This window comes from Protopterus annectens, chromosome 11.part0 (assembly GCF_019279795.1).
Source record: "Protopterus annectens isolate FY-2018-M chromosome 11.part0, PAN1.0, whole genome shotgun sequence".
In the NCBI taxonomy this organism is placed as follows: domain Eukaryota; kingdom Metazoa; phylum Chordata; order Ceratodontiformes; family Protopteridae; genus Protopterus; species Protopterus annectens.
Window position 1 is genome coordinate 1,448,602,492 of NC_056745.1, and position 12,465 is coordinate 1,448,614,956.

At 37.1% G+C, this 12,465-nt stretch overlaps 1 protein-coding gene across 1 annotated transcript in view; it reads right to left on the bottom strand.

Moving 5' to 3' along the window:
• Positions 1-12,465, bottom strand: part of LOC122815897 (sortilin-like) — a 1,006,054-nt gene that overhangs the window by 211,848 nt on the left and 781,741 nt on the right. Inside the window, exons 15-16 of the mRNA XM_044088743.1 lie at positions 10,938-11,131; positions 2,255-2,444 (exon numbers count right to left, since the gene is read on the bottom strand). Coding sequence (XP_043944678.1) covers positions 2,255-2,444; positions 10,938-11,131 — 384 coding nt within the window. The remainder of the gene's footprint in view (positions 1-2,254; positions 2,445-10,937; positions 11,132-12,465) is intronic.

Genomic DNA, 12,465 nt, shown 5'->3' on the forward strand with positions numbered 1-12,465 from the left:
CGTTTATACTCTAACATTTTCATAAAAAAGCATATTTTTCCAAAAACAAATATAGATAATGACCTTGACAAGCAAACAGTGAACTAAGATAAGCTTTAGAATATTTTGTTGTGGATATTGAAAAACTAGTTAATAACAAACTAAGTGTAAAACTATTTACAAACCCTAACATGGAATAAAATATTCTTGGTTTGATGATACAATCATGCAAACCACCCTCTACCATCTCCTTAAACCAACTCAATATTTGTGCTTGCTACTACATCAATTAAAGATTATTTATCAGTATTGATAATACTATAAAGCTTTTACCTACAATTAACTTATTAACCAACTATATATATATATATATATATATATATATATATATATATATATATTATATATATATATATATATATATATATATATATTATATATTATACTCAAATAAAATAAAAAAGGTGAATAGGTAACTACATTGCCACTTTTACAGTACCAACAAAACATTTATAGGATCATGAATCAGTAATAAGCAATGTGTCAACAGATTATATCAATCCCAACACAAAAAGTCCAGATTTATAATTTGTGTCCATCCTTAAACAGGGTAAGACAAATTATATCAGAATAGCATCTAAAATTCACCATCCACTATACATTTCTATCTTTCTACGTTTAAATTCTTTCTAATCCAGTAGTAAGTATATTAAAGACTTGCCAAAGTGATGCTGAAAATTATGCAGAGTGATAATGAAAGGTCACATTTCTCATCATAAACTTCCTCAAGGGTGCAGAAATATACTATTGATCAAAGTACATCAAAGTGATTCTGAAAACATAACTCATTCTTGTTGAACAAAGAAGGAGTAGCTATCATATATAGAACAGCAGAAGCTATGAGCTGCTACACAAATGCTTGAAAACCAGTATATCAAATAATTTGTCTGAAATAAAGGCAGCAACCTAACTCTTTTATAGATGAGAGATTAAACTAACAATCTCTCCATTGCTTCTTATTCAGATTTATACAGTTTATATTTTGATTGTATCATATCATTTGGTATCACTATCTTATGCAATGTACTCTGATTAACTTTCCTTTATTTTATACTGTAGCAGTCCTAACGTTAACTGCAGGGAAAAAAACAAATTTTTACGTCATTAAGATAAATTCACTGCTGTATACCTCTCAGCCTGTTAGACCAAGAAATCTATACAGAGTCAAAATTAATGGGTGGACAAACATCCCAAAATGGGAACAAATTTTAAGCATAGCTCTTATAAACTTAGAAAGTTTCCAGAATAACAGGATTTGTGTTCGCATGCATTTTCTGAAGGATATGGAATCTAAAACTCAAATATCTGTCATTACTTAGTGACTTTGGTTTCCAGTGATTTGCCAGCAAACCACAAATTTCATGGCAAACAGCCACATCTGGACATTCTGCGAAAATCTGGACAGTTGAAAAGTGTGCTGCAGACTGACTTTAATTCATATTAAAATGAACAACATTCAAACCCTCAATATTAAAGTTGCTCTCCCAGATACATACTACGAGAAGCTGTGAATCAGGTGTCCTAGGTTCTTCTAGAGAACTCAGTTCCTGAGGAGTCTGCTGGGGGAAAGGGACTGAGTGGTGTTTTTTCCAGCTGACCTATTCTGTAGAAGAGTTGGGGTTTCCAGAAAAGACGTATCAGTCCTCTGTGAGACCAAGGACTAGTAATGTTATGCATTCATGATGTAATGCGTACTAAGTACATGGAGTGAGAGCTGTTGTGGCATAACAAAAATGCTCTCCACAGCTGTTAGGATGGCACAGGTGCTAGCATTACAGCATCACTGTATACAGAAGGAAAATGGATGGGCTACAGGTAACAAGGATGCACTCATAAACTCACTAGGTAGCCTACAGAGGTCTCACACCTATTACAAGATACCTACCTTCTGCCTCCCCAGAGACCTAGTTACCTTGAAATAGAGGATGTTCTGGACATTGAATAAAATCATGGGGGGATCATAGGATGATTAGGGAACCTACAAAGAGGTACAGAGTAAGTAAAGGCTATTCTTTGATCACTGTTAAACCAAACCCCTGTTCTTCAAAAGCTGCCTAAATAACAAAATGTTGTATAGTCACTATTTTAGAAGATGATTCAGGGTTCAGACACACTCTCTTCCTAATGTCTATGTACAGTACAAAGGACAGAGTAACTGAAGGTATTCTATGATTTTAACAATGAAGTCATGTTCTACTAACAGTCATCTACTTACCACAAGTAATCACTTTTGGTACACTTGCAGGCCTGTCCCACTTTATCAATAACATAGTCTCTTCCATTTATACAAACAGAAGATTTCTTAAGCCTTTGAAAATTTTCTTTGTACCCAAGAATGCAGCCGTCTGTGTCCCTTTCAGTGTTAGTAGAATGTGCCAGCCAGGTAACATAATCACTATCGTCACCTGTTTAAAATATTTAAACACATTAAGAAGTTTAATTTTATGCACAGTTACATCTACTTCACAGCTTTTGTACTACTAATATGAGCATATGTATGCTGTGGATGTTTAACAGGCCCATGCATTTCAGCAAATCTAGATCGTATGAGTTTTCTGCTGGGAAAACAGCTGTTAGCATCTCAATTAATATGAATGTAAATTTTCTTAGGTTTACTGGAACTCTACTGCAAGATCAGATTAACATTCTATGTGAATATATAATTGATTCTATATTTACTAGCTAAAATGCATGTTCCAACTTAGAAATCTTAAGTGAGAGTAATTCCACACGTAGCTTGACATCTAACATTAAACAAGCTTCATATATGCAAGTAGATATCGACATAACATACACGATTTGTGTTTGAGAATGGGATATCATGATATATGGAGCAAGAGTCTTATGAGCCCAAATATGATTTATTGCAATAATGTTTGGTGGAAAGTAAGATATGGGGTGGAATACATAATATTAAAAGCAATGTAGTGACTAAATATAATCAAGTGTACTACAGACAAGCTTACCTGGAATTGAAATTAGATGCAAGACTGATTCAACCAATTACAGACCACTCAAGAGAAAACAGTAGAAATATTGAATAAACTTATAAAAGACCAACAGCAAACTTAAGACAACACAAGGTTATACCAGAGAAAGAGCTCTACTTGATATTTTCAGTGGATAAGACAACAGCACTTTTAAGTTCCCTTTCATTAGTGAGCATCCTGCAATTTATGGCAGAAATGTAGTGAAAATAAGGCCGTTAATCTAAAGATGGTAGTTGAAAAATTCTGAATGTATTGGAATTAACTAATAAAGTAAAGGTATTGGACTGTTTTTTGACATTCCAGTGCAAAATAATGGAGAAAGTCTGGAATACCCAGGAAATTTGGTGGCTTAAAATGTTCTATTAAGAAACGCAACAAGCATGGTTCATAATGACAAAAAATATAACATTTCTAAAAGTTAAAACAATGTTTATAAGAAAAATAAACTACATTAGAAAACATACATAAGCCTTAGGGAAGAATTCAGATATAATGAATTAAAAATTATATGCAACCAAATTATAAAAGGATTCACCAGATAAAGTAGAGATATTTTTCAACTTAATAAAACAGTCCAAGTGTAGTTGAAAACGGTGCTCATGAAAGATGATAAACTTATTCATGATACTACAGCTACTGTTTTGCAAATGTCTGTCACAAGTTTTAAAATGCAGTGTCTTTTTGAGATTTGCCACTGAAATCATAATGAGTCCTATGCATCCATTAGGGGGTGACTTTTCTTTCCAAATTAAGAGTAGGAGTTGTATAGACAAGTTGATTCCAGACAAGGCGAGTGGTGCATACAATTTAGTTAGAATAAAATGGATATCTGAGGGATAATATAAGACATATTCTGAAATAACTTTTAGATCATCTTTGCATACCAGTTACTTTGTGAGAGAATGGAACATTCCATTAATTGTGTCCTTCTATAAAGGAAAATAAATTAGGAAGTGTTTTATAAATGGAAGCCACACAGTTTGCTCCCACTAAGTTAACGAAAAATATGCTATTAGAAGTATTAAAAGGTCATCTGGATATTATAACAGCTTAGAATCAACAATACAAAAAAGTGTTACTTCAGCTCTAATAAATTTCATGTATATGTTGGGACATATCACTTGGCACAGATGAAGATTTTATACACTCATATTGTTCCTAAGTAAAGCATCTAATAAGGTAAATTACTGATTGTTAATGATCAAACTGAAAAAAAAAACAAAACAAAGAAATGGGCAGTCAGCTCTCGCAAGCGTTTGAGAAGTGTTCATGAGTAGACAGTTGTTAAAATAGTTAAATTGAGTTTGACGTCTTACCAGACAACTTAAATGTGGCATTCTTCAATGTTCTACCCTGAACTTCTCTTTACTTATCACCTGTGTTAGTGATCTCTTGGTTCTGGATACATTCTGGATGAGTAAGTATATATATATATATATATATATATATATATATATATATATATATATATATATGGGTCTAGAACTAATGATCACCTACACGTTTCAACAAAACTGAAACGGGCGAGCACACTTTTGCGAAAGTGCTTTTTCACCAAAAAAGCACTTTCACGAAATTGATCTAAAAAAAAAACATGAGAAAATGGCTTTTGCTGAGATTGTGGCACAGTGGGGATAAGGGAATATTCCCTTTTCCCCCACTGTAGTGTGATCTTGGATTGAGAATATAAAAGTAGGGGGGTGTGCAAGGGAGCTTGCCCCCCTGCATGAACGTGATTACTGTTATCTTTTTTTAAAACCTTGTCTTTGGGTTTTTTTCTTGTTTTTTTTTAGCAGACTTTTGTGAAAGTGCTTTTTCAGTGAAAAAGCACTTTCGCAAAACTGTGCTCGACCATTTCAGTTTTGTTGAAACATGTCATTGGTAATTAGTCCTAGAGATATATATATATATATATATATATATATATATATATATATATATATATATAGCTAATACAAAAACAGGAATTGCGGTATCGTAAGGAGATGTAAATTTCAGTGTAATGAAGATAATGCCCACTTATGGGCAGCTGAGAATGATTTAGTTTTTAAGACGAGTAAGTCAACTTTAATGGATACTGGAATAAACAAAACTCATAGAAATTTAACTATTAACATTCAAGTGATTCCGACAGTTACTGGCTATAAGAACATTTCTTTTTTTTTTTCATGTTAACTCAATTTATGTATCCATGAGAAATACAATATAAAGTTCTAAAGAATACATAAGCAGGTGATGCTGTATTACAAAAATAAATAATATGCACATAGGTTCATAGGTAGGTACTAGGCTATCGGCCCAAGGGCCTACGTAAGCCTAGCTAACAAGGTTCCTTGGCATACGCCACCCAAGAAAGTTATTTTCCTGTGCCCCTGTCGAGTAGAGACACAGAAGTGATCCCCGGGGTGTATTTCCTATTTCCCATCCACTCATCAAGATTTTTCTTGAAGAGTGCTAATGAAGAACTTTGCTTGACATAGATGGGTAACTTGTTCCAGAGTATGGGAAGTCTCTGGGACAGGAATCTATCCCTCCAGCAAGTCCTGTTTATTGTGGTGACAAGGTTTAGGTCCCTAGAGCGTGTAGCTCGGAGGGATTGGGATTTCTTTAGGTGTAGCATGTCCAACAGCTCTGGGTTTGACATAGCTTTATATGTTAGGCAGAGATCACTTTGGAATAGGTGATATGCTACAGAGTAAAGCTGGAGTTTTTGAGGCAGTCAGTGCAGGGCATCTGTTTGAGGCCAGTAATCCTCTTTGTGAGGTACTTCTGTGGCCTTTCCAGCTGCTGCAGATGTTTTGTGAGGTACATTCCAAAAGAGGCGTTGTACTCTATAATGGGTCTAATGAGTGTCGAGTAGAGGGGAACAATGATCTCTTTTTTTCTGGATGAGAACCCTTTTATGATGAGGTGTGCAATGTAGAAGGACTTCCTGACTACTGTGGCGATGTGACTATCAAAGGAGAGACTACTGTCCACCTGGGTCCCAAGGTCTCTTATCACACATTCATTGTTAAGTAGATTGCTGCCTATGTGGTAGTTCATGGGTACAGAGTTTTTACCAAAGGGGATGATACTGCACTTTTTGGCATTGAGCTTGAGGCCATGGCTCTGACACCAGGCATCTGTCTCAGCGAGGCCCTTCTGTAGGATGTCCATATCATTTGGGGACTTGACTATGGCTCCTAGTTTGCAGTCATCTGCAAAATTCATTAGCCATAGGCCTTCTGTGTTAGCCTGTACTTCAGAGAAGTAGATACCAAGCAGGAGAGGTCCCAGGATGGAACCCTGTGGTACTCCACTTGTCACTGCTTTGAGGTCAGATTTGGAGTCTGCAACTTTTACAGAGTGGGTTCTGTCAGTGAGCCAGTTGGCAACCCATCTTGTGACGTAGGGACTTATACCTAGTTTAGTGAGTTTGGCTATAATTCCAGAATGGAGAATGGTGTTGAAAGCCTTGGCGAGGTCAAGATAGGCTGTGTGAACCACCTTACCCTCATCTACGGCTTTGATGACTGCCTCAAAGAAGTCGATCAGGTTCAGTAGGCATGATCTGCCTTTCACAAACCCAAACTGGGTGGGATCCGGAGTTTGGAGGTTACATGCATAACATGAATATAGCATTTCATGAGGATTTTATTTCATTCTAAACTCATAACAACAGAGTCACTGTTACATATAGATGTGGTTGGAAAATAAAAGTTAAAGAGGCCCTATAGAAAAAACAATAATTATTTTAGAGGCATATACAGTACTATCCATAATAGTTCAGTTAGGTGATATTAGTGTTGGAGATGCATTCTGAGCATTCAGAAAGAAATTTTATCAAATTATTTCATATTTTTCAGGAGCCTTCAAGATCTTTGAGAAAAACGAAAATTGTATATTCTGAGGCAGTCTTAGAACTAGGACATAACCAAGGTGAGAGTGTATGTTTTATCGTGTTGTAGAAACTGTTAATATGTTACATAGGCAAGAGTCCAAGTTTAATAATAAGAATAATAACACAAAGCAGGGTAGTCGGTATGAGTGCGCTTGAATGGGATCCCAGCTGGCTTTTGCATGACTACACAATATTGTTGACAGAAAGGGGTTAAGGAAATAAATCATCATACCTTGCTTGCTATGATCTGTAGTGATAAAAAGTGTTTTGTTTCCTTAAAAAACTGGACATTAGAAGAATTTCAGATTCAAGTTGTGACAGAAGTATATGTCATCTATAGCAGCTGTGCCTTCAGGAAATGAGATGGGAGACTTTCCATGTTCACATGAGATTGGTTAGTTTTAATCTGGTAAATTCAATATGGTAGTCAAAGATCAGGAACTAATTCAGAAAGAGACCAAGATATTTAAGGTGGGGTATTTGGGCATTTTTTATCAAGGTGCTGTTTCTCACAGCATCTGCTCAGCACTGAAAACACCCCATATAAACCCAGCCACCCCCCCCCCCATCATAAATGTTTCCCAGTGAAACTGAGATATGGAGGGGAAAGTCATCACACACACAGTCATGGTGGTGTTTGTGTCCTTACTGGCATCTCAGTAAAGACATGTATGCATAATCCTAAACCCTGTCTTGGTGTCAGACATGTGCACCCATGTCACCACTGGGCAGCATATATCATACCTTCTCCTGACATAGTGTGCTCCCTCAGACACACACACAAACACACACACACACACACACACACACACACACACACACACACACACACACACACACACACACACACACACACACACACCTGCAAAGGTTACTGTCAATGTCTTGGGAATGACATTTTTGCATCTAACTTCAGACTGTTTTCAGTACACTAGGTATCTGCATATTCTGGCTCTTGCTGGAACTGCTTAGTATCACCGGATGTGACTACAGTATTACCCAGTTTGCAGTCAGCAGCAAAAAAAAAACTTGCAGTGCAATGGACTATGTATATGCCTACATTAAGTTTTTCAGTACATTTTTGTCTAAATGTTGAGAATGACTAATGGAGTTAAAGAACCCACCAGAACCATCCACTGGTAGGAACTGAAGGAATATGAAAGAAAAAAAAATGACTGGAGAGATATGATTAGTAAAACAAATCCTGCTCCCTCCTGCAATCTCAAGATCATGGGGATTATAGTACTGCATCTCCAGGTAAAAGTACATAAGGAAGTTGCAGGTGACAATACCGGTTCCAGGTTTAAATGCAGCGGTGTTGAATATAGCTGAATACCCATGAAGCAGGAAGAGGTAATAAAGATGTCCTCAGAATAATCAGTCAGATGCTCTGATGGATCTTGCAGATTTTGTAATTCAGGTGAGTCACATAAATAAAGATTCCTGGGCTCTTCCTGCATTACATTAATGCAGTTGTAAAGGACCTTGCAACTGCTAGAGACACTGAGCTGGTATCAACACTGTGCTGACAGATTCCAAGTTAACACAAAAAGCCATGCAAACAACTGCTATTGCTGCTGTTGGTACTGCTGTCAGAAGTTCTCAGGTAGGGCAGAAAAGCCAGTGCTAAAATAACTTTCAGTCTGCTAGGCTCTTTGCTGACACCTTGTACCTCACTTCTAGATCACTCATATGCAGCAGAATCTGGAAAACAGGAAGCTTGCCACAGTAAAGTCTGTGCTGACAGACACGGTCTGTGCAGAGATGCCCCCGGGGTAACCTATTACTGCTCTGCTGCTTTTTAAGATGGCAATCACAATCGATGCTAAAACTTTTTGGGGCAGTTAGGAACTTGAAAAGTGTTAAAATACAACTGTAAAATACTTCCCTAATAAATACACAACAATGGAAAATATAAATAAAGTCATCCCAGCAGAAGACAACAATAGACTATTCATGGTTAATTAGCCAGAATAGTGAAGAACTGTAAATACCTGTCATCCCGCAGAAAAAAATGAAACAGAAGACACCAGAAAAAAACTTAAAAAATAATCTGGTAACATACAAAAACTGTAGAATTGTAAAATATAAAGAAAATCAAAAGTTACTGGCAAGCATTCATAAAGTGGACAATGATAATCAATCAGGCTAAGCTAAAAGAGTACTATGAGATTTGACAGACATATTGTTCCAATAAAAAAAAAAAATCCAGCATTTGATTCATTTAATTTTTGACAGATCTCATGGAGGTTTGATTACATTTTCAGGGTCCATTTGCTGTTTACTCTCCATTGATTGAAATCCACACATATCACACTCAAGGGGAGCCAGAGCTTACACAGACATAACATGAGCACACATGCACATGTGCACTCACACACACACACACACACACACACACACACACACACACACACACACACACACACACACACACACACTGGAAATAAACTTACAACAGCAAAAATAAATTTAGAACAGCAAATGCTTCAAATGTCAAGACACAAAAGATTGACCATAGAAAGTCAAAACAAAATACATTGACAGCATCTTTGCAAGTAAGGGGGCAAGCCCCCAATACCCCGCACATTCCTTAGTAATTATATATGCCAAGTATGAGATCACATTATGGTGGGGAAAGGGAAAAAATAGTCCCTGCTATATTGTGATCTTGCATAACATGCTACTAGCTTTTCAGTGTATTAATGAAATCTGTAGCACATAGAGTCAATGTTCTGTGTTTCAGTCTTCTGTGGTTGATGTTTTGTGCTTTGATATTTAAAATATTCACTGTTATGAATGTGTTCCCACACACTGGATATTCTCCTATGGACAGTTTGGAGAGGTGCCACTGCCAATTCACCCCCCTGCTTGTCTTATCATATGGTTTGAAACAAGAGATGTTAGTGAAAATCTGCTCAAATATAGGAAGGACTTGCAAACACCACAAAGAAGGCATCCCAGCCAGGAAATGAACCAGAGAACTCCGCAAAGAAGGCATCCTAGAAAGAAAATGAACCAAGCAGTGTGACCAAGCAATGCTAACTTCTGTGCCTCCTACTGTAACACCTGAATCAGTATGTCATAGCAGGAAAAGCAATGCAAAGGAATGGAAAGGACATTCAGGTGTACTGCTATATTCTGTAGCAGGTTTTACTGCTTTAAAACAAAAATTAGCTTTGTGCCTATCAGTGCCTGTGTATATGCTGAAGACCAGTGATAGAAAACCCTTGGCTGTTTTCAGCATAGGTGGAAGTAAGAGTAAGTCAGTGGAAATATAAAACACATAGATTAGCAACACGAGTTCAGTGCTTATGAAAAAAGTCTCGATTAGTCTTAATTAGATAAGAGACTGGGGGTTGTGAATCTGCTTGCTAGTGACTAAGATAGTATTACACGTCATGGCTACAGCCAAATCAAACCCCAAGGAAGAAGAATGCAAACTTGGAGCCGATTCTTACACAACAGGATGGAGTGGAAGCCATTTGGAAACACCTCAGCTGTCAAACTAATACAAGCAAGACTTATAGATAAACATATACACAGGGATTGACACTGAGCCTTCAGTTTTTCATCTAACCTGTGCATACTAAATTTAAAACAGTATACCAACTCCAAAACAGAGAAGTAAGGCAGTAGGTACAGTGTATTACAGACTGGTGTTTATTAGTATGCTAATGCTGACCTGAGTAAACACCAGTATTGTCTCCTAACAGTTGTTTATCTGGAAATTAGGAGAAACAGCAGAACTGAAAGTCGTAACATTTAGTACTTCTTAACTTATTTTAATTTCTGGAGAAAGTCAGATTTATTACCACTACTAATCACTAAGAATGCTCTAGTCCAAAAAATGGAAAAAGAGTTTAGAATATTAGCACACTTTGTTTGAAACATCTGGGGTGGCAAAACAGTACATTAGAAGTCATAATTTGTAATTGCATTCAGTATATAGAAATATATAAAATAATGCTGAACTAAAAGGACAGCATTACCCTTCCAGTCACAATGAATGAAATAAGACTTACATTCCTTTGTAAGTAATTCCTTAAAGTCAACTGTGTACGTAACCCATGTGGTACTGCTGTCTTCTGCTACTGTGTACCCCCAGATGCTGACATTCATCGACTTTGTTCCAGGCTCAGATGCCAGCCCCGAAAACATAAATGACGTATTTGCAAATGGATACACTGTCCAGCACTGCCCTTCATCTGTTGAAAACCTTGATAGAAAACAGATAAAAAAGTAAATAAAAAATTGTACTTTACATTTTCACATTGACACCATTACACTGTTCTTACTGCAAGCAGCATTTATTTGTGAAGCATTCAGTATGTAGAATTTCTCAGAAGCTGTGCAGTACTTTTACTTTACATACATATCTAAGGCTTTATTTAAAGATGAAATTATTTTTAATAGGATGTTTTTGCAATGAGAAGCAGGATTATTTTCACACGCAGGTGATATTATGCAATTTGTCCCAGAACTCAAAATTGAGAGTGAAAACATGGGAGCTAATTCTTGTCCAGTAGGATGGAGAGGAAACCACTGGGGTACAACTGACCACTGGATACTGCAAAATAAGATGTAGAGTCTATCACTCCACCAAAGCAAGGGTACTGGACTACAAGCCATTTGATTGCCATATGATAGAATGCTAAATATCAAATGAAGACAATAGAGGGAAGGGAAAATAATAGGACCATCACAGAAGTGCCAAATATACCACCTAACCTGGACTGAAACACTAAAGGTAGAGGCGTGCCCATATTCCTTAAGGATATCCACACCTTCAGCACAGTAGTTCAGCATAATGCATCCATGATTATCCAAGTGCAACTAACTCTGGGCAAGACCGCAATCCAAATTGTAACTTGCTACAGATCCCCCACCATGCCCAAGGATTCCCACTCCTCATTTCTTGATACACTGGAAAATATTAGGGTACAACCCAACACCCTCATAATAGGTGAGTTCACCTACCCCACCATTAACTGGGAAAACTACTCATACCAACACTTTTGCTCAACGTTTTCTGGAATTCATAAATTCCAACACCTTGGATCAACATATCCACACCCCCAACAGGGGCAGCAATATCCTACACCTGGTCATTACCAACATGGGCAACTGGTGTTCTACACCAGAGGTCAATTCCTCTTGGTCAGATCCGACTACAAGCTAATCACCCTAGACATCCACATCCCGTTCCCAACCCCCATTTGGGAAACCACTGTAAAAAATTTCTCCAAAGCCAACTTCACGCTTCTTAAGACAGAAGTGCAAACTTCACGACACCCATGCAGACAGACAATAGAGGTACGACTGCTGAGTCCTACACAAATGCACTTTATAAGCACTTGCACAAGTACATGGATCGTGCTATTCCTATCAGAACCAAGATGCTATCCTCCAAAAAAAGGAAGCCAATCTGGTGGTCCCCTGCCATAAACAAACTCTACTACAGAAGAAAGAAACTGCTGCAAAAAAAGAGTAAAATCCCATTATTGAAGGAACTGCCTGGTCAGCTTCAGTAAGAAGCTGAGATCCCTCATA